Genomic DNA, 20,716 nt, shown 5'->3' with positions numbered 1-20,716 from the left:
GCCTGGCCAGGACAGAGTCCACTGTGTACCTGGCACCAGACCAGGCCTCTCACACCTGGCAGGGAGGAACGGTCACATTCCATCAATGCCCAGGAGGAGAAGGACAAGGTCCAGAGGTCATAAGGGGCAGACTCAGCACCTGATCCTTCAAAGCAAGCTGGGAAAGCACCCCCCTCGTCACACAGCCCCCTCCAGCCCTCACATGGTCTCATACAGGGAATAGCCTTAGTGGAGACTCATGGCCTGGCTTGCCCCAAGCTGCAGCGCAGGGCCTCCACACCCTCAGAACCTTCCAGGAACTCCATTACACATGAGAATGCCCAGAAGGAAGGAAATGTGGGCAAAGCATAAGTCTAAAACTAAGATGTTGGGACCCCTAACTTGAATGGATGTGGCTCTTAGGTTTTGCACAGGAATTTCGGCGACACAGGATACAACCCAGGAGAACCTCACAGCGCTTCTATGAGCAGCCAAGTGGTGCCTTGCTGACTAGAAAGCATCGCTCACTGGATAAATGAACACCAATCCGTGCACTGGCTTCCTCATCCTCCCACGGCTGCTGAGGGCACAGAGTGATCATGGGCCACAAGAGGGCGCCACTGGACCAGTCTGGCAGTAAGCCCAGCATTGACCTCCAACCCCTGGGGAAATGTCTCAGGGAAGATAAAGTGGAGGCTGCAAATGGGTGACTGGCAGAAGACTGATGGGGCCAATGAAGGTGTGGAGGAAGCCCCAGAGGAGGCATGGGCGGGGGGGGGTGTCGGGGGCAGGGCCCTGGGGCCTTTAAGGGCGTCTCACCGACCTTGACTGGTCTTGGTGTGATGGTCAGTTCGTGTGTCCCCCTGGCCAGGCCACAGCCCCCAATGACTCTATGAATGGTAATCTGGGTGTGCCGTGGAGGTACTCTGTAGATGCAGTGACACCCACGACCAGCTGACTTTAAGGAGATGACCCTCCATTCTCTGGGTGGGCCTCATCCAATCAGCTGAAGGCTTTAAGAAGGAAACTAAGGCTTCCGTGAGGAGGAAGAAGCTCGCCTATGAACCCCAGTGCCAGCTCCTACCTGCCCCATGGAATTCAGACTCATCAGCCCCACTACCACATGAGTCAATGTCTTGCAATAAATCTCTTGGTATCAATGTATCTACACATGCAGACACATATCTCCTCAAGGCTCCATCTCTCTGGAGCATGCTGGCTGGGGCAAAACCCACAGAACCCCTGGTTCTGGAAGAAGCCAGCAGGCTGTCAGGTGGAAACTGACTTAGACACATATGGCAACTCTTCAGATTAAAAAAAAAAAAAAAAGACTTGCAATGAAGACTAGAAGAAAAACTAAAGTGTTCTAAAGCACCTTTGGTAGGTGGACGATATGGGAGTCCTAAGACCTGGGGGGGTAAGGATTATGGACAACCCACCCTTTCTTCCATTCCCCAATTTTTCTGTAAGATGGTTATTTAGAATCAAATACCTTTCACGAAAAACTGGGAATGTTGAGTTTCTATAACCCCCCTGCCCAGTACCAAAAGCCAGACAAACACCCATGGTCCCAGGTCCACCGACAGAGACAAGTGTCCCACCCTGGCGGGGGCACTGTTCCAGGCTTGCTTGGGCTCTGGGGCCATAGTTTTGAATCAGCACAGAGATCAAATCAGAACAGGGGTTTGGTGGCTACAGGAAGGAAGTGGGAGAGACTGAAGAGCCACTGGACAGGAAAGCTGCCTTCAGGCCACAGATGGCCTGTTAGTGTGGCCCCAGCCACAGGACCAGCCTGGAGACAACCAGAGGCAGATCTTGACTCAGCATAGGGCCCAGCATGGCACAAAGGTGGATGGGGCCAAAACACTGCTCCCAGCCAGCTGCTGTGTCCAGCAAGCCCTAACAGGGCAGGGAGCACACCAGCTCCACAACTCTAAATATGATTAAGACCAAAAAAAGACTCACCCCCTGACTTCCTTGAAATCGGATCGAAGGTCTCAGTGAAACAGAGTCCTGCAAAAAAGCAAGATGGAAAAATGTCAATAAAGATATCTGGAAATCCAAAGACTCACTTCCCAGTCATACAAGGAGCCAGATAAGGACAGCGTTTTCAGGAGGGGTGAAAAAAAACCCACACATGTTGAAAATTACAGGAAAGGTTACCGGAGCGGAGTTTTGAAGGATCAATAGGAGTTCCTCAGATGGCACAGGGGCCAGGGCTGAAGGTACACGTGAGAGGCAAGAGTGAAGATACAGGCCATGGGCAGCCCCCCTTCCCTATTCTCCAAACACCAACATCAGCCCAGGTCATCCTGCCTCAGAGACACCCCGCTGGAAAGGAATCGGGGTAGGTGAGCACCACCAGCCAGGAGGCAGGCTGATGAGGTGACGCCCTGCCCCCCAACACCCTGGCAGGACAGAGCCCAACGCCTGCCCAGCTCCCACGTCACAGCTTCAGAGCAGCTTGTCACTGCACTTGGAGTGGCGGAATTTCCAAATGTCACAAGAAAAAATACACCAAAAAACTCAAAATAATTTAAGCTTTAGCTATTCAGAGATCAGCCTTCTGGTGGAATTTTAGAAAGAACACGGATCCAGATGGAGGGTCGCACCTCTCTTTCTCATCTCTCTTGGGGCCCTCAGCACCCACCTTCTGTGTAGCAGACATCACCCGACAGGGTAGTGCTGGTTTGTCACCACAACCCCTTCCCTCTACCCCCAAACCCACAGGACCCAAATTGGCCTCTGTGGCCATTGTCCTCCCCAGTTCCTCCACAGGGTGCCGACGTCTTGGGCTCTCCCACCTCCATCGGAGCCCACCTCTCAGGTCTCCACCCTAGCGCCCCCTAGAGGGAGGGGAGGCTCTCCCACCTGGCCCCCACCAAGCCTCTCTCAGAGCGTCTGGAGTGGCTACCTGTCTGCTCCCCACCCAGAATGTCAGGCCCCCCGCAAGCGCTGGGTGGGTAGAGGAGCTACATACACGTGGGGAGAACCAACCAGTGGGCAGACTGGCCTCTCGGTGCCCGTGACCCCGTCAGCCACTGGGCCAAGGGCTGTAGGCATGTGAGGGAGACAGGGCTCAGCCAGCTTGGACCCTGTGGGCCACACACTCACCCCACTTTGCTTACCAGGAGCCTCCCCTTTTGCCAAGTATCTCCAAAGACTCCGCCATTTGGAGCAGACCTGAGAGGTCACACGGAGCTCCAGCACTTACCTCCATGGGATCTGACCCCCCAGAAACCACCCCACACTTCTAAAGCACAACACTCCTCACCGCCAGGCCGGCGTCAAGGTAAAGCCACCCTGTCTGTCGTCATTACGGAGCTCTCTACTGACATCACCTGATCATGAAAGCTAGGAAGTCAGGGTGTTCTTGGCCAGGGAACAGCAAGTGCAAAGCCCGGAGCAGAGACGTGGGACACCATGGTAGTAGAGAGCATGCAGAACTTGGTTGTCATGCCCCCAGGTCTCTCGGTCCAGACCTCCATGCAAGACTCAGCTCGGGGCTAACTACAGCACCATGTGTGTCTGTCATCCACACACAGCAAGGTCTGTGTTCCAGGGGCTTGGGGGACAGGGGCCATGATGTCAGCAATGACGCGAGCCCGGATTTAGGTAGCGAAGGAGAGGAACTAAGAAGGGTACACCTTCCCAGAAGAGACTCCACCAGGGCAGCCCCCTTGGTGCCTGGCTGACTTGATGGTGTGGTGGGCCATCCTCCCCCTGGATCACACGCTCCCTGTGGGCCATCTAGTGAAGGATTTAACTGGTCTAGTTGTCAAGCAAGTTATTTGGGAGACTCCTTTCTCACAAAGTCATTCAATCCCCAAGGGCACTGAGAATAAGACTTTATACTGTAGAGAAGTTAGCTGAGAGGTCTAAAAGCCCAAGCTTCCTCCACTATGACAGGAGGGCTGGCTTCAAGTGCGTGTCCCCATGCCGCCTGACTTTCATCATAGAACCAGGGTCCGAGTCACATGGGTTCTTGTGGTGTCTCCTCCCTCCAGTAGGAGGATCAGGCCAGGTCCTTCTCGTCAACAAGAGAGCAATTCACTCATACCACTGTGTGCGCGTGTGTGTGCATATGCACACACGCGCGCACACACACACGTGGGTGATGGGCCACCTGTCTATCACTATTAGCAAAAAAGACACCAAGCCAAGACCTGTCTAAATTCCACCAGCCACTGTGCCGGCAGAGGGGACAAGAGGCCCCATTTGGAAGGCTTTGGAACAAAAAGAGGAGTCAGGGCTTCCCTGGTGGCGCAGTGGTTGCGGGTCCGCCTGCCGATGCAGGGGACGCGGGTTCGTGCCCCGGTCTGGGAGGATCCCACATGCCGCGGAGCGGCTGGGCCTGTGAGCCGTGGCCACTGAGCCTGCGCGTCCGGAGCCTGTGCTCCGCAATGGGAGAGGCCGCAGCGGTGAGAAGCCCGCGTACCGCAAAAAAAAAAAAAAAAAAAAAAAAGAGGAGTCAATGACACTTGGTCAATGACTGAGGTGTATTCTTTTTTCTTTTTTTCCATTTTTTTGGGTCACGCTCCACAGCTTATGGGATCTTAGTTCCGTGACCAAAGATGGAACCCACACCCTTGGCAGTGAAAGCAGAGAGTCCTAACCACTGGACCGCCAGGGACTTCCCCTGAGGTACGTTCGTTTGTTTGTTTTATAAATTTACTTATTTATTTTATTTATTTATTTTTGGCTGCATCGGATCTTCGTTGCTGTGAGCGGGCTTTCTCTAGTTGCGGCGAGCGGGGGCTACTCTTCGTTGCAGTGCACGGGCTTCTCATTGCAGTGGCTTCTCTTGTTGCAGAGCATGGGCTCCAGGCGCGCGGGCTTCAGTAGCTGTGTCACGTGGGCTCAGTAGTTGTGGCTCACGTGCTCTAGAGCGCAGGATCAGTAGTTGTGGCGCATGGGCTTAGTTGCTCCGCGGCTGGCTGTTTGTTTACTGACTGACTGACTGGCTGCACCTCGCAGCTTGTGGGATCTTAGTTCCCTGACCAGGGATTGACCCCGGGCCCTCAGCAGTGAAAGCACAGAGTCCAAACCACTGTACCGCCAGGGAAGTCCCTCCCCTGAGGTGTATTCTAATGGCACTCAGCCCATGCCGCCTAACAGCTGGCGACCAAGAGCAGTCAAAAGCACATCTGCTGGCACCAGAGGGCCCACCCTCAATGATCTGGGTTAATGCAGCTGCCTAAGCTGGCCGTGGCTCTCGCCCATCAGTTCTCCTCTGTCCTGGGGGTGACAGCCTTGACCCTTTCTGCAGAACTTTCCACATGGGGTGCCTGTAGGTAAGCTGCCTGCTCACCACTGTGTCCCCCCAATCCGGTTTCCAGGAGGAAACACAGGCACTGGCCAGGGCACCTCTCCAAGGGCTGCAGGAGTCTCTGATTTTGGAGTGTCCTGCACACTGGCACGTGACCATCCCACCCGTCACAGACTCCCAGCTCGGAGGCCCAATAACATTTTAATGAAGCACAACAAAATTAAAATTGTTACAAGAAGGTTTAAGAAAAGAGAATTTTCTAAAGCGTTCTAAAATGTACTTAAAAACTACTTGTGCGTCTTCAACATCCACCAAAGTGGCCTTTGGCACATACTGTTTTGTTGTGGCGCAGGGGCTACCTGAAATGGAGATCTGTTTTAGATCAAAGTAAAGTTTCTATCTTCTTAAACAGAAGTTTTTAGGTGCTTACTGTGAAGCAAATACACTTTATTTGAATCACTCAAAGTGCATCCAGCCCTGTCACCTCCAAGAAACTATGGGAAGGAAGCTGGTCACGTGATAACTCATCGGTTCTCTCCCTTCCTTCTGAGTCAGGTTCAAAGTGGGGCAGGTAGTCTGAGGGTAACCCCAAGTGCCGTGGGCCCCTCTGGAAACCCTGCCACATGGGTCGCTCACAATGACAGAGGTGCCTCCCAGCACCTGGGGCCATGGCCCCACTTCCACCCTCTGCTGTTTAAACAAGGCAGGACAGGACCATCTGGGCTAATTCCCACTCCAACCAGCAAGCTGCAGGGGACGCCAACGGGGACCCTCACTTGGAGGTTGCTGGGTGTCCACTGGGTGCGCTCAGGACACAAGCCCCACCCATCAAAGGCCTGTGCCTGACTCCAGTGGGTGGCCACTGGGCTGGTGGGAGTAGGAGTGGCTGTGGTCTACTAGCAGCGCTGCACACTGTGCAGGTCTGATGCTGGCTGTTCCCGAAGGTTCCGGGGAAACCTGGGCAGAGCAGCCTCAAGGCCCCAGGCCGGCAACTTCCAACCTCCTGTAGGCAGGCCACACTGAAAGCCAAAGATCCAGGATCCCTGAGGAACAGCCCACCTGCACTTCCCTTGACTTAACAGCCTGGTGAAGGCTCAGGACCCAGAGCCATCTTGAGCAGGGGGGGCACCACGGGACCAGGGCACATGGCACCCAGGAACACATCCTGCAGGCCGCAGGCTAAGAGCTGCATTTTAGGCTTGTTATTGCTAAACTCCACCACAAACCTCAAGTATCAGAGAGGGTCAAATGACTCGCCCAAACCCACACAGGGCCAGGATCCAACTCCACCTGCCACCTCCAAGGCTCTCTGTGCTGGGTGGTACATAAATTTGCAGCCTCCTTTTCTCTGAGCCCTTCAGGGACTTGTAGGCTGACCCCAGGAGGACACAGCCACGTCTGCTGCAGTCACCTCCAACCTTCTGTCTGGAGATTTTGGTGATTAGGCCGGTGACTCATGCCCTGCACTCCACTTAGAGGGGGCAGGCCTTTCCACCACTGGAAGGCCATGGTGGGCCACCCAAGCCCAGGAAATATTCACTGGATGGATGGAGGGGTGAATGGATAGATAGCTGTCCCGTTGAATCTTCTCAGTTCCTTCACAAGCAGGCCCCCATGTCAGGGCCAGACAGACCACCTGGGACCAGATAAGCCATCCACTGGTGACAACTAGGGTGCTGGACAAAACACACAACAATGCTTTCAAAGTGAACGCAGGCAGCACTGCCCAGAGATGTGAAAGAAGGGAAACGGCCAAGGGAGCCTCTGGACTGCTCAGCTCACTGCCTCCAGGAACCTCTGGACCACGGGCCAGGGAGGCTGAAGGAACTGCATGTGCGGGCAAAGGCCCATGAAGGTAAGGACAGTGCAGAGGGACAGCTCCTGGCACCTGCAGGGGGCCTTGAGCTGCTGCCCAGGAAGGCTTCAGGTCTCTCCCTGGGGTGGGGCCCCAAACCCAGGAATATGGGCCAGGAGACGCCATAGACAGCCAGCCCAGAGGAGTCCTCACTGCACCACTCAGCAGTGGAGCTAAACCAGCCCTCATTTAAGGGATTCTCTTATTCCCCTTACTAAGAAATTTCAAAAACGAGCTTCCCCAACATCAGCTGATCCACTGCTAACCAAACTGCCTGCCAGCAGCCAGCAGAACTGACATGCTTTAAGACAATAAAATCCAGCAGACAATCCCATGGAATCTACAACACACAGTATCCAAAAACCAAAACTCTCCAGACATGTGAAGCTGTAGAAAAATGTGAACCTTAAACCCAGGAGAAAAATCAGTCAATGGAAAGAGACCCAGAAAGGACAGAGAAGATGGAATTATCAGACAAGGGTTTCACTTTAGAGCAACTATTCTAAATTTAAAATGCTCAAGGGCTTAAAGGGAACCTTGAACTGGTGAGAAGAGGAATATGAAGTACCAGAGGAGAGTCACATGGAACTTCTTGAGCTGAGAAATGCAGTATCTTGATGAAATACTTACGGGGTGGGATTAACGTTAAACACTGTGGAAGAAAAGGTTAGTGAATCCGATGACAAAGTAATGTCAATTTACCCAAAACGAATCACACAGAAAAAAAACTACAGGAAAATGAACAAAGCCTTGGTGAGCCCGGCTGCGTGTCTGAAGACTGTGGGAGGTGAGGAAGGCCAGCCCGTGGCCCTAGACGGTGGGAAATCCAGGCGTGGGAAGCGTGAGGGGAGGAGTATTACCACAGGCGCCCAAGGCCAGTCTGTGTGAGTAGGAACACGGAAAAGCCGAAGTAGTGCCCGGACATGAGGAAGACGTCCAGATGTCTCACCGCGGCAATGAGCACCGCGAGGCTGCGTGGGACGTTCTGGAACCTTGCCATGGAGTGCTGCGTAGATGGCGGTGCAGGGCCATGGCCCAGAAATGTATGTTAGGTGAAAACTGTCTTCCCACGCCGCTTGCACACTCCAACAAGAACTCTGTAGATATGCGTGTGTGCGTGCATATGAGAAAATAAAAAGATTACTAAAAAAAAAAAAAAAAAAAAAAAAAGCCGTGGTGAACCGTGGGACAGTACTAAGAAATCCATTATACATGTAACTGGAGTCCCAAGGGCATGATATCCAAAGAAATAATGGCCTCAAACCCCCAAATGTGACAAATACTATAAATCCACAGACCTAAGAAGCTCCAGCAGAAAACAAAGAACCACGTGGCAACACACCATAAGCAAACAAGTGCAGCGGGCTGACTGATGCACCACAAACGGAGAAGCACTCATGAGGCCAAATGTCAGAAACAAGCTCAGAGACCACAGAAGGACATCTTCAAACTACTGAGGAAAGAACACTGCCAACCCAGAATTCCATATACAGTGAAAAGAGAAGGTGACATAAAGATCTGTTCAGACAAAGGCTGAGAGAGTCTGTTTGCAGCAGATCTGCATTACAAGGAAGGTTCTGGAAGTTCTTTAGGAGGAAGGGAGAGTGACACCAGATAGACATGCAGATCTGCACAGAGGATGAAGACTGTCAGGTTATGGTGAACATTTATGAACATGAAAGACCTCTTTCTCATTATGTTTCTGTAAAAGATAATTGATAGTTGAAGGCATAAATAACCATAATGAAGTGCGGGATCTGGATGTGCAACACTAAATGGGTGGCAACCAGGGGCAAGGAGGAGGAGGGGGAGACGGGAGCAGACTGTCCCAGGGTCCTGACACCATCTGACCCACTGCAGGAGATTAACTGGGAGGGCGTGGTCTCCCGGTGCCAGAGCTGACCCAGACCTCCCTGCACCTCAGCTCTGGGGACGTGGAGCAGGTGGACTCGCATATTTGCCTCTGGACATGCTGAACGTGCACCTCTGGCCTGGTCGGACCGTTTACCCATTCTTGCCCTCAAGGGGTACTTCCCGAGCCTCGAGGGTCCCAGGCCATGCCTCACAGAGTGGAAGAGCTGGACACAGAGAGGACACCACATGGCCGTGACTGCACACAGAAGGAACAAGTAAGGGGCACAGTGCACATGGCGTAAGGAGATGAAGCGGAGACGCTGAGGTGGACTGCAAGCAGCAAGGGTGGCAGAGACACCAGCCATGGGTGAGAAGGCAAGGTTTTTGTTTTTTTGTTTTATTGATTGATTTGATTGATTGATTGGCTGTGTTGGGTCTTCGTTGCTGCGTGCGAGCTTCCTCTAGTTGCGGTGAGCGGGGTCTACCCTTCGTTGCGGTGCGCGGGCTTCTCATTGTCATGGCTTCTCTTGTTGCGGAACACGGGCTCTAGGTGCTCAGGCTTCAGTAGCTGTGGCATGTGGGCTCAGTAGTTGTGGCTTACGGGCCTTAGAGCTCAGGCTCAGTAGTTGTGGCGCATGGGTTTAGTTGCTCCACGGTGTGCTCCACGGCGTGTGGGATCTTCACGGACCAGGGCTCGAACCCGTGTCCCCTGCATTGGTAGGCGGATTCTTAACCACTGTGCCACCAGGGAAGCCCGAGAAGGCAAGGTCTGAGGGCAGCCATGGTATAAGAGAGACAGGGGCCCCTCTGGGTTCGTGGGCCCTCTCAGAAAGTAGATGTGGTACCAACAGTGTCTTCTGAGCAAACAGGCAGAGGTGTCTTTATAGTAGGACCAGCGTCACCCTCCAGACCCACCCAGCCTGCCCTGGACCCCAGCAGCTAGGACGCCCCTGGTGGTGCATGGGCTGAACGTGCAAACATGGTCCTTCCTTGACTTCTGGCTGGCTGCTCCCTGCAGGGGCTGACAGCTCACAGGATCAAGGACGCACCGCTTGTTAGGGGTACCTGCCATCCTGTTACCTCCTCTACATTTTAGGGAGCAAGAGGGACTGACAGACTAGCCTGGGCAATGCCCACTTCCCTGTCTCCTCAGCAGCTTTCGGGTCAGCCCTCAGACAGTGATTAACAAGCCACCAGGTAATGTAACTTCCCATGACACCACCCCCCAGGCACAACACCGCCCATCTCCATGCCTGTCACACTTGGTACATGCACAGGCTACGCCTCAGGCTGGCAGCATTACACACAACACGCTTATAGTCTCTTCAGACCCTCTGAAGGCTTGTGTCGCTCACATCACAGGCTCACAGGTCACGCCCTCCCCCGGGGCCAAGCTGCCCAGTGTGGCACCTCCTGAGCAGCAGGCACCGACCCCCACACCGGCCCCATCAGCACCCCGAGTAGCAGAACACCACCCCCCATTAGCGTGCAGGGAGGATGAAACCAGGAGCTGCTCAGGACAAGTGTCACTGCTAGTGCCATGCTTTGCCTGAGAGCCCAGGGCTGAGTTGGGAGGCCTGGCAGTGGTGGGCAGTGGGGAGGCCTCAACACAGCAGGGCAGGGGCGTCCACGCCCTGAGGTCACTCGGCCCCCAGGCAGCTCCCCAATGCATGGGGCGCAACTTGGGTGAAGAAACCTGTTTAATAAAGATGTTGATGCATGTAAGAAAAAACAGGGTGGGCACAGGGCAGTGACGGGCAGGGGAACAGGCAGGCCTGTGGGAGAAGGTGTGAATCCTGGCCCGAAACTCCTCTTCCCTAAGATGGGGCGAGGGCGAGAAGGAAGCTTACGGCCGGGATCCTCTTCTCTCTCCCATGGAGAAGAACACTTCGAGGGTGAAGCAACAGGAAGTGGCTTACGAAATCCACCTCCAGGTCTAGCGACCAGTTTGTAGGAAGCGCAGTGGGTAAGGCATCAAGTTACACTTGCAGTTCTCCACTGGGTGACTCTGCCCCAGGGGACACTGGCGACGCGCAGAGACACTTTAGGACGTCGTGACTTGGTTGTGGGGGGCTGCTTCTGGCATCTGATGGATGGAGGCCAGAGACTCTGCCCAACAGACTACGGTGTACAGGATGGCCCCACCACAGAGTGACCCAGCCCCAGACGTCAGTGAAGTCAAGGCCGAGAAGCCCTAAGCTAGCTGTTGCCACGTGGAAAGCAACGAGGACAGTGACTGCCAGGGCAGAACATGGGAAATTCCTTAGGACCGATGAACTGGTTTCTTCAACAGATGAATGGCTCGAGGGGAAGAATGGAGTGCTATAAATTACCAAAGACTTAACACGAATGTCGCATGTGGCTCTGTGTGGACCCTGCTTGAACTAGTCTCAGTGAAGAGCCTGTGGAGAGCCAGCAAGGGTGCTCTCAGGGAGCTGCGCGGAGGCGATGTCTAAAAAACACAAGTCTGTATCTGTTGACATTCAACACAGTGATTGAAATAGCCATGGATGAAATGAAAAGATACCTGGGATCGTTTTAAAGATGCTCTAGCAAAACCAAACAAACCAAAAATGGGGGAATGAGGAGGGCACAGGGAAAAGTTGAGACAAGATAGGTTAAAGCTCAGAGGGTGAGACTGACGGCCAGGGGGCAATCGTTATTCTCATCTTCATCCCACAACCCATGCACATTCCCATGTGAAAAGATTTAAAATAAAAAGTGGAACAAGATAGAAAGCCCAGGGTTGCCTGGTGGCGCGGTGGTTGAGAGTCCACCTGCTGATGCAGGGGACACGGGTTCATGCCCTGGTCCGGGAGGATCCCACATGCTGCCGAGCGGCCGGGCCCGTGAGCCATGGCCACTGAGCCTGCGCGTCCAGAGCCTGTGCTCCGCAACGGGAGAAGCCACAACAGTGTGAGGCCCGCGTACCGCAAAAAAAAAAAAAAGATAGAAAGCCCAGAGGTAGGGCTTCCCTGGTGGCGCAGTGGTTGAGGGTCCGCCTGATGATGCAGGGGACGCGGGTTCGTGCCCCGGTCTGGGAGGATCCCACATGCCGCAGAGCGGCTGGGCCCGTGAGCCATGGCCGCTGAGCCTGCGCCTCCGGAGCCCGAGCTCCGCAACGGGAGAGGCCACAACAGTGAGAGGCCTGTGTACCGCAAAAAAAAAAAAAGAAAGCCCAGAGGTAAACCCACGCACCTATGGTCAACTAATCTATGACAAAGGACGCAAGGATATACAATGGAGAAAAGACAGTCTCTTCAACAAGTGGTGCTAGGAAAACTGGACAGGTACATGTAAAAGAATGAAATTAGAACACTCCCTAACACCATACACAAAAATAAAATCAAAATGGATCAGAGACCTAAATGTAAGACCGGACACTATAAAACTCTTAGAGGAAAACATAGGAAGAACACTCTGACATAAATCACAGCAAGATCTTTTTTGATCTACCTCCTAGAGTAATGGAAATAAAAACAAAAATAAACACATGGAACCTAATGAAACTTAAAAGCTTTTGCACAGCAAAGGAAACCATAAGCAAGACGAAGAGACAACCCTCAGAATGGGAGAAAATATTTGCAAACGAATCAACGGACAAAGGATTAATCTCCAAAATATATAAACAGCTCATGCAGCTCAATATTAAAAAAACAAACAACCCAATCCAAAAATGGGCAGAAGTCTTAAATAGACATTTCTCCAAAGAAGACATACAGATGACTAAGAAGCACATGAAAAGCTGCTCAACATTACTAATTATTAGAGAAATGCAAATCAAAACTACAATGAACTATCACCTCACACCAGTTAGAATGGGCTTCATCAGAAAATCTACAAACAACAAATGCTGGAGAGGGTGTGGAGAAAAGGGAACCCTCTTGCACTGTTGGTGGGAATGTAAACTGATACAGCCACTATGGAGAACAGTATGGAGGTTCCTTAAAAAACTAAAAATAGAATTACCATATGATCCAGCAATCCCACTACTGGGCACATACCCAGAGAAAACCACAATTCAAAAAGACACATGCACCCCAATGTTCACTGCAGCACTATTTACAATAGCCAGGTCATGGAAGCAACCTAAATGCCCATCAACAGACGAATGGATAAAGAAGATGTGGTACATATATACAATGGAATATTACTCAGCCATAAAAAGAACAAAATTGGGTCATTTGTTGAGACGTGGATGGATCTAGAGACTGTCATACAGAGTGAAGTAGTGAAGTAAGTCAGAAAGAGAAAAACAAATATCGTATATTAACGCATATATGTGGAACCTAGAAAAATGGTACAGATGAACCGGTTTGCAGGGCAGAAATTGAGACACAGATGTAGAGAACAAACGTATGGACACCAAGGGGGAAAAGCCACACGGGGGTGGGGGTGGGGGTGTGATGAACTGGGCGATTAGGATTGACATGTATACACTGATGTGTATAAAATTGATGACTAATAATAACCTGCTGTATAAAAAATTTTTTTTCATTTTTAAAAGTTTAATTTTTTTTTTTTTGCAGTACACAGGCCTCTCACTGTTGTGGCCTCTCCCGTTGCGGAGCACAGGCTCTGGATGCGCAGGCCCAGCGGCCATGGCTCACGGGCCCAGCCGCTCCACGGCATGTGGGATCTTCCCGGACCGGGGCACGAACCCGTGTCCCCTACATCGGCAGGTGGACTCTCAACCACTGCGCCACCAGGGAAGCCCCCCCCCAAAATTTTTTTTAATTTAAAAAAAAATTTTAAGTGCAGGACTTCCCTGGTGGCACAGTGGTTAGGAATCCGCCTGACGATGCAGGGGACATGGGTTCAAGCCCCGGTCCAGGAAGATCCCACATGCCGCGGAGCAACTAAGCCCGTGAGCCACAACTACTGAGCCCGCATGCCACAACTACTGAAGCCTGTGCACCTAGAGCCCGTGCTCTGCAACAAGAGAAGCCATCGCAACGAGAAGCCCACGCACCGCAGCAAAGAGTAGCCCCCGCTCACCACAACTAGAGAAAGCCCACATGCAGCAACGAAGACCCAACGCAGCCATAAATAAATAAATAAATAAATAAATAATTTTTAAAACATCTTTATTGGAGTATAATTGCTTTACAATGGTGTGTTAGTTTCTGCTTTATAACAAAGTGAATCAGTTATACATATACATATGTTCCCATATCTCTTCCCTCTTGCGTCTCCCTCCTTCCCACTCTCCCTATCCCACAATAATTTTTTTTTAAGTGTACATGTACAAGACCCCCCACCCAAGGCACACTGAACGGACGGTGTGGGAGGGTGTGAGGCTGGTGAGCACAGAGCTGGTGCTTCACGTGGGGGAAAGGGATGGAGCCAGTGGAGGTGGAAGGACCATCAAGGACGGGGCAGATCTGGACACAGTCCCAGGATGCCCACCACTGGCTGAACGTGGGGAGCATCAGTACCCAACACTGCCCCTCTCGGTCCTGAAGTGCCCACTGGGGGCAGTGGCAACTGTGCCCAGGCAGCATGCTCCCTGTGGCCTGAAGCCCCCGTAACTCAGAGGTGCCTGAAAGTGATGGGAGGGAAGGCTTCTGCTCCTCCTTAAAGAGCCTGTCTTTCTGATTCTACAAAGCACAAACGTAGCCCATGAACTGATTCTGCAGAGCTGGGATCCAACCTCTCCTGAGCAGTGCGTGGCCAGCAAAGGGCGAGGTTAGGTCCTGGGAAAAGGCCTGTCAGTCGACCTCCTGGCAACTGTCCCCCAATTTCCAGTAAAGCAGAGACGATTGGGAAACAGCTTTCAGGAATCCTCCCTGCGACTTCCTGGCAGGTTCCGAGTGGGATGCTGAGACCATAGAGAGTTTAGACAGTGTCTGGGACCAAGAGGGGCCATTTGTGTGAACCACAGGCGGGTAGAAAGGCCTGGGATGCATCCCCAGATCAGTCCTGTGGGCGTGGCCAGCTCAGGGCCAAGCTGGGAAACCTGGGCGGACACACTGATAAGATTCTTCTACCCTTACTTGATGAGGTCACAGCAGAGCAAGGGCATGGCAGGCCAGCACAGGGGCCCACAGCAGCTCCTCCCCTTGGCCGGGAGGACGGCACAACATTCATCATTATGTGAAGGGACATGTAAAGGCAAGAAAAGGGATTCCAAGTGGCCATAAGCCAGGTGTAAATCAGGACCCACACGGTGGCCAGCACAGCAAATATTTCTATCTAAAGTCACAGAAGTGCACAGAAAGCTTAGGGAAAAAATTTTAAGACATCCTGAGGATTAGAAAAACAGATGTAAATCACCTGCAACTGTCCCTGACACCTTCCCATGCATTTCTGTTTGCTCTTCTTGGGTCAGCAAATAAACACGGTCAGCACCAGACGGGCCACCTTCCTTTCTGCTGCAATTCCCACATGCCCACCTGTACTCCAACTCTCCCCTCATCCCCAGTGACCTCCAATCTGTGTTCTGTCCGTATGGTTGCATCTTTTCTAGAAAGTCATATAAATGGAATCATACTGTATTAGCTTCCTGTGGCTATGTAACAAGTCACCACTAACTTGGTGGCGTAAAACAACAGAAGTTTATTCTCTCAGTCCTGGAGGCCAGAAATCAGTATAGTATCCTTGGGCTGAAATCAAAGCATCACTGGAAGGGCTGACTTCCCTCTGAAGGCTCTAGGGGAGGATCCTTCCTAGCTTCTTCCAGCTTCTGGAGGCTCCAGGCATTCCTTGGCTTATGGCCGCATCACTCCAATCTCTGCCTCTGTAGTCACATCACCTTCTCTTCCTCTGCATCAAATCTCTCTCTGCTCTCTCTTAAAAGGTCACTTGTGGGGCTTCCCTGGTGGCGCAGTGGTTGAGGGTCCGCCTGCCGATGCAGGGGACACAGGTTCGTGCCCCGGTCCAGGAAGATCCCACATGCCGCGGAGCGGCTGGGCCCGTGAGCCATGGCCACTGAGCCTGAGCATCTGGAGCCTGTGCAGATGGGAGTGAGTTTCTCCACTGCTCACAACAGTGAGAGGCCCGCGTACCGCAAAAAAAAAAAAAAAAAAAAGGTCACTTGTGATCACATTTAGGGCCCATAAACCCAGGATAATCCCATCTCAGAATCCTTAACTCTTTAAAATAATTTTTTCTTGGCTTTTTTTTTTTATCTAAACATAGATTTACATTTATCATATTTTACTATTTTTTTAAACTTTTTAAAACTTATTGAATGAAAGATTCTTTAAATTCTACAGTGCTTTACAATTTTCAGAAGTTTCACCCACATGATTTCAAATAATCCCATAATAACCCTTTTAAAAAAAATCTCCTACTCCTATACTGTCCCTCCCTGCTTCCCTCTCCCCACTGGTAACCACTAGTTTGTTCTCTGTATTTGTGAGTCTGCTTTAGAATCCTTAACTTACTCCCACCTACAGAGTCGTTTTTTTCACATAAGGTCACATTCACAGGTTCCAGAGGTTAAGGCCTGGACATCAATAGATAAGGGGGCCCTTATCCGGCTGACCACACAACACTTAGCATAATGCCTTCGAGATTCAACCACGCTGCTGTCACCAGAAGTTCATTCCTTTTTACTGCTTAGTATTAACCCACCATATTATACTACAGTCTGTTCATCCATCTGCAGACTAAGTTAGGACACTGGGGTCATTTCCAGTTTGGGGAACTAATGAATCAACTGCTATAAACATTCACATGCAGGTTTTTGTGCAGACACGAGTTTTCATTTCACCTGATGAACAGCCAGAAGCGTGACGACTGGGTCCAAATGGTAAGTGTATGTTTAATTTCATGAGAAATGGCCACACTGGCTTCCAGGGTGGCTGTACATTCTGCAGTCCCATCAGCAAGGAAGGAGAGTTCCACTTGCTCCCCGCCCATGTCAGAATTTAATGTTGTCAGGTTTTCTATTTTAGCCATTCTCGTAGGTGTGAAGTGGTATCTCGTGGTTTCAACTTGCACTTCCCTAATGACGTGGAATGTTCTCATGGACTAATCTGCCATTCTTGAATCTTTATGGTGAAGCTATACAAATCTCCAACGCATTTTTTAAAACTGGGTCATCTTATTATTGCGTTTTGAGAGTTCTTCTTATACCCTAGATACCAGAGCTTTAGCAGATGAGTTTTACAAAGATTTTTCTCCCAGTCTGTGGCTTGTCTTTTTATTCTCTTAACAATGTCCTTCAAAAAGCAGTCCTTAATTCTATTTTTAAAAATTTATTTATTTATTTATTTATTTATTTATGGCTGTGTTGGGTCTTCGTTGCTGCGCGCAGGCTTTCTCTGGTTGCGGCGAGCAGGGCCTACTCGTCGTTGTGGTGTGCGGACTTCTCATCGTGGTGGCTTCTCTTGTTGCAGAGCACGGGCTCTAGGTGTGTGGGCTTCAGTAGTTGTGGCATGCGAGCTCAGTAGTTGTGGCTTGCTGGCTCTAGAGCACAGGCTCAGTAGTTGTGCGGCACGGACTTAGTTGCTCTGCGGCATGTGGGATCTTCCCGGACCAGGGATCAAACCTGTGTCCCCTGCATTGGGAGGTGGATTCTTAACCACTGCGCTACCAGGGAAGTTCCGCTCCTTTCTTTTTTTTGAATGGCTCCATTTTATTAAAACCTTCTAAATTCTTACCAACTTCCCTCTCCTCTCCGCAAAAAGAAGTTCCAGAGAACTGCTGAGTCCAACACCACCACCCCCGCCAGATCCCACTGCAGGGTCTCCTTCAGAGTCCCATGTCTGCATGCTCTCTGCATCATGACCCCAGACACTCCCTGGGTGCTGACCAGCCAGATGGTGCAGGGTTTGAGGACATCACCTGGTTTCAGCCTCACAACACCCGTGGGGTGGGGTGGGGTAGGTGGTGTCCTGCCTGCCCCTGATACCCCTGCCTCACCCTGAGCGGCAGCACACGCTGCTCCACTGCTCACACACCCATAAAGCCAACAAGTCAGGCCTAGGCCATGTGGAACCAAGACCACTCCCCTGCCGGGTCCCGTGTCCCTCGTGTGCCAGCCGACACGACTGCCCCAGGTGTCCAAAGCAGTGACTCTACAGAGGGGCACTGGACAAGTCAAAGCACAGGGGACGTCAGTACACAGGAAGGGCAAAAGGACCCGCAGGGCAGGGTCTGGTGTGTGTTCTACTTAAATGTCGGTGGGTGGGTGGCATCTGAGCCCTGACTGGAGGGGAGCTGCACGGACTTGCTGGGCACAGGCTCTCCATGGAAATCACAGCCAAATTGAACATGGTGACTTGTGGTATCAAGGACAGCAGGCCTCCATCAAGAAACTCACTCCCATCTTTGACTACTCAGATATCAGGGTTCCTGCTGTTACGACTGAGGAAAATAAGGTACAGACGGGGGACAGAGCTGCTGGAGGTCACAGGGCAGGGCTGGGGGCCCCAATCCACCAGCAGAGCTGATCCCAACCTCACAGGAAGGCCAGTCCTGGGGCCCTCACACGGCTCATGCTCAGTCACCGCCCCATTAGACTGCATCCCAATTTCACAATTTATCCAAACTCTGTGAAAAGCACGTGACCCCGTAGTAATGGGATGAGACAAACATTTGCTAAACAATTCTTCACATTAAAGTGCTCCTTGGGGCTTCCCTGGTGGCCCAGTGGTTGAGAGTCCGCCTGCCGATGCAGGGGACACGGGTTCGTGCCCCAGTCCGGAGGATCCCACATGCCGTGGAGCGGCTGGGCCCGTGAGCCATGGCTGCTGAGCCTGCGCGTCCGGAGCCTGTGCTCCTCAACAGGAGAGGCCACAACAGTGAGAGGTCCGCGTACCGCAAAAAAAAACACAAAAAAGTGCTCCTATTCCGCTGAGCCCTGTTCCATCCACAGCTGCCTGCAGCACATCCCAGGCCTGCCCCCAGGGGAGTGCGCTCTCATGAGCCACCAACCCTGCCACCTCTCTGAGCTCTGCAACCCACGCCTGCGCCAGGCCCTCTTTTCAACACCTTTGCCACGTTATTATTTCATCTTTCCCATCTGCCTTTCCTCAAATAGAAAAATTAAGAAGCCGCCCCACGTCAGTACCTGCTGCACGCCCCCGGCACATGCACCCTGCAGCACTGAGCAGAGCCTGTGGAGGAGCCAGGTCCACACGCTGGACTCAGCCCCCTGTCCCCACATGGCCGAACCTCGGATCTCATCTTGTCTGTGTTACCGCTGCCCTGTGGGAACAGCAAGCTTGTGCAAAGAACCACAGCACCGTGTCTTGGCGTTTGCAGCCCAGGCCCTTTGCTCTGCTCCGGGGACCCGAGGCCCCCTCCCTCTGAGCAGGGAGTTGTGTCCTTGGCCTCATCTTACTCTCTTTCAGGGAGGGAGCCCTTGACAAGGCTGATGGAAGCACACCGGAAATGCAGACAAATAGGAAGGAAGATATCTGGGGCACTCTGCACCACTGCGCTTCTGACGTGCCTCGCCAGGAGCCTGAATGTTGGGTGGGCTTGTTTTTCCTTTCTATTTATTTATTTTTTTAATATTTAAAAAAGAATTTTTTTTTGATGCGGACCGCTTCTAAAGTCTTTATTACAATAAAGTTTGTTACAATACTGCTTATGTTTTATGTTGTATGTTTTGGTTTTTTGGCTGCAAGGCATATGGGATCTTAGCTCCCCGGCCAGGGATCGAACCCGCACACCCCCTGCATTGGAAGGCGAAGTCTTAACCACCGGACTGCCAGGGAAGTCCCTGTTTTTCCTTTTTAAATGCTCACTAAAACTCATCATCAGGCACTGAACTCAGCATCAAACTTCACTCTGCTCTAACTTGTCCTCTGCCCATGACCTGGGGGCAACATGATCTCTCTCTCTCTCTGTCTCTCTCTGTCTCTCTCTGTGTCTCTCTGTCTCTCTCTCTGTCTCTGTCTCTCTCTAAGGAAGCTGAGGGCTTGACCTAGATGGCCTGGGTCCTCTGGGGCACAGCCCAGGATGCTGCTCTGCATCTCGGCAAGGAGCTCAGCTCGAGTTGCTCCCTTCTCATCACCTACAAAGCGCCCCAAACCTGTCCCAGGAGATGCAGGCACAAATCACAGACAAATAAATGCCATGGCTGAGAACTCGGCCTTCTCTCCCCTTTGGGATGTGATCCCCCACCCCACCCCGTGGCCTCCAGCTGGTGCCCACAGCAGGGTCACTCTCCTGTATCTCCTTCTCACACACACAAATAACCTGCAATCTGGACCTGGGAGCTGCCAGGTCAGGGACCTGCCTTCCCAGCCTAGGAGCTCACTCAGCATTGGTCCCACAGTGTCACCTCGGACACATGCTCCCAGTCCATGTTACCTCTCCACCCCACCAGCCTCTGACCAGCTTCAGGCATCAGCTCCAGGCCATATTCAACACCCTCCGCCACTTCTACCACTGCAAAGGAGTAAATCTTAATTGCTCAGAACCACAGAAAAGGCCTCACCATGCAGACCCTGCCTTGAACACACCACCACTCACCAGCTGGGGACCCCGGGAAGGGAGACTGCCTCTGAGCAGAGCCGATTCTCGAGCAGCTGGGCAGTAAAGGCTGCCTCTACCACAGGGTTGGGTCAGAGACACGGCCTTGGAGCACAGGCTGGGATACTGTTCCTGAGGGTTCCAGAGACATCCTGGAGGCTTGGAGAAACGTCTGGACAAGCCAACCTCCCCAGAGAGCTGGGTAATCTCTCTCTTTCTAGCAACTCTGATATATATATATATTTTTTAAGATTAATTTTATTTATTTATTTATGGCTGCGTTGGGTCTTCGTTGCTGCGCACCGGCTTTCTCTAGTTGCGGCGAG

At 52.0% G+C, this 20,716-nt stretch overlaps 1 protein-coding gene across 1 annotated transcript in view; it reads right to left on the bottom strand.

Annotated features, from left to right (window-relative positions):
- Window positions 1-20,716, bottom strand: part of ELL (elongation factor for RNA polymerase II) — a 79,725-nt gene that overhangs the window by 25,496 nt on the left and 33,513 nt on the right. Inside the window, exon 2 of the mRNA XM_079703939.1 lies at window positions 1,945-1,992. Within this exon, the coding sequence (XP_079560065.1) occupies window positions 1,945-1,992 (48 nt within the window). The remainder of the gene's footprint in view (window positions 1-1,944; window positions 1,993-20,716) is intronic.

This window comes from Hyperoodon ampullatus, assembly GCF_949752795.1.
Source record: "Hyperoodon ampullatus genome assembly, chromosome: 4".
NCBI lineage: Eukaryota > Metazoa > Chordata > Mammalia > Artiodactyla > Ziphiidae > Hyperoodon > Hyperoodon ampullatus.
Note: the sequence above shows the minus strand (reverse complement) of the source record. Positions and strands in the feature narration are given on the sequence as shown.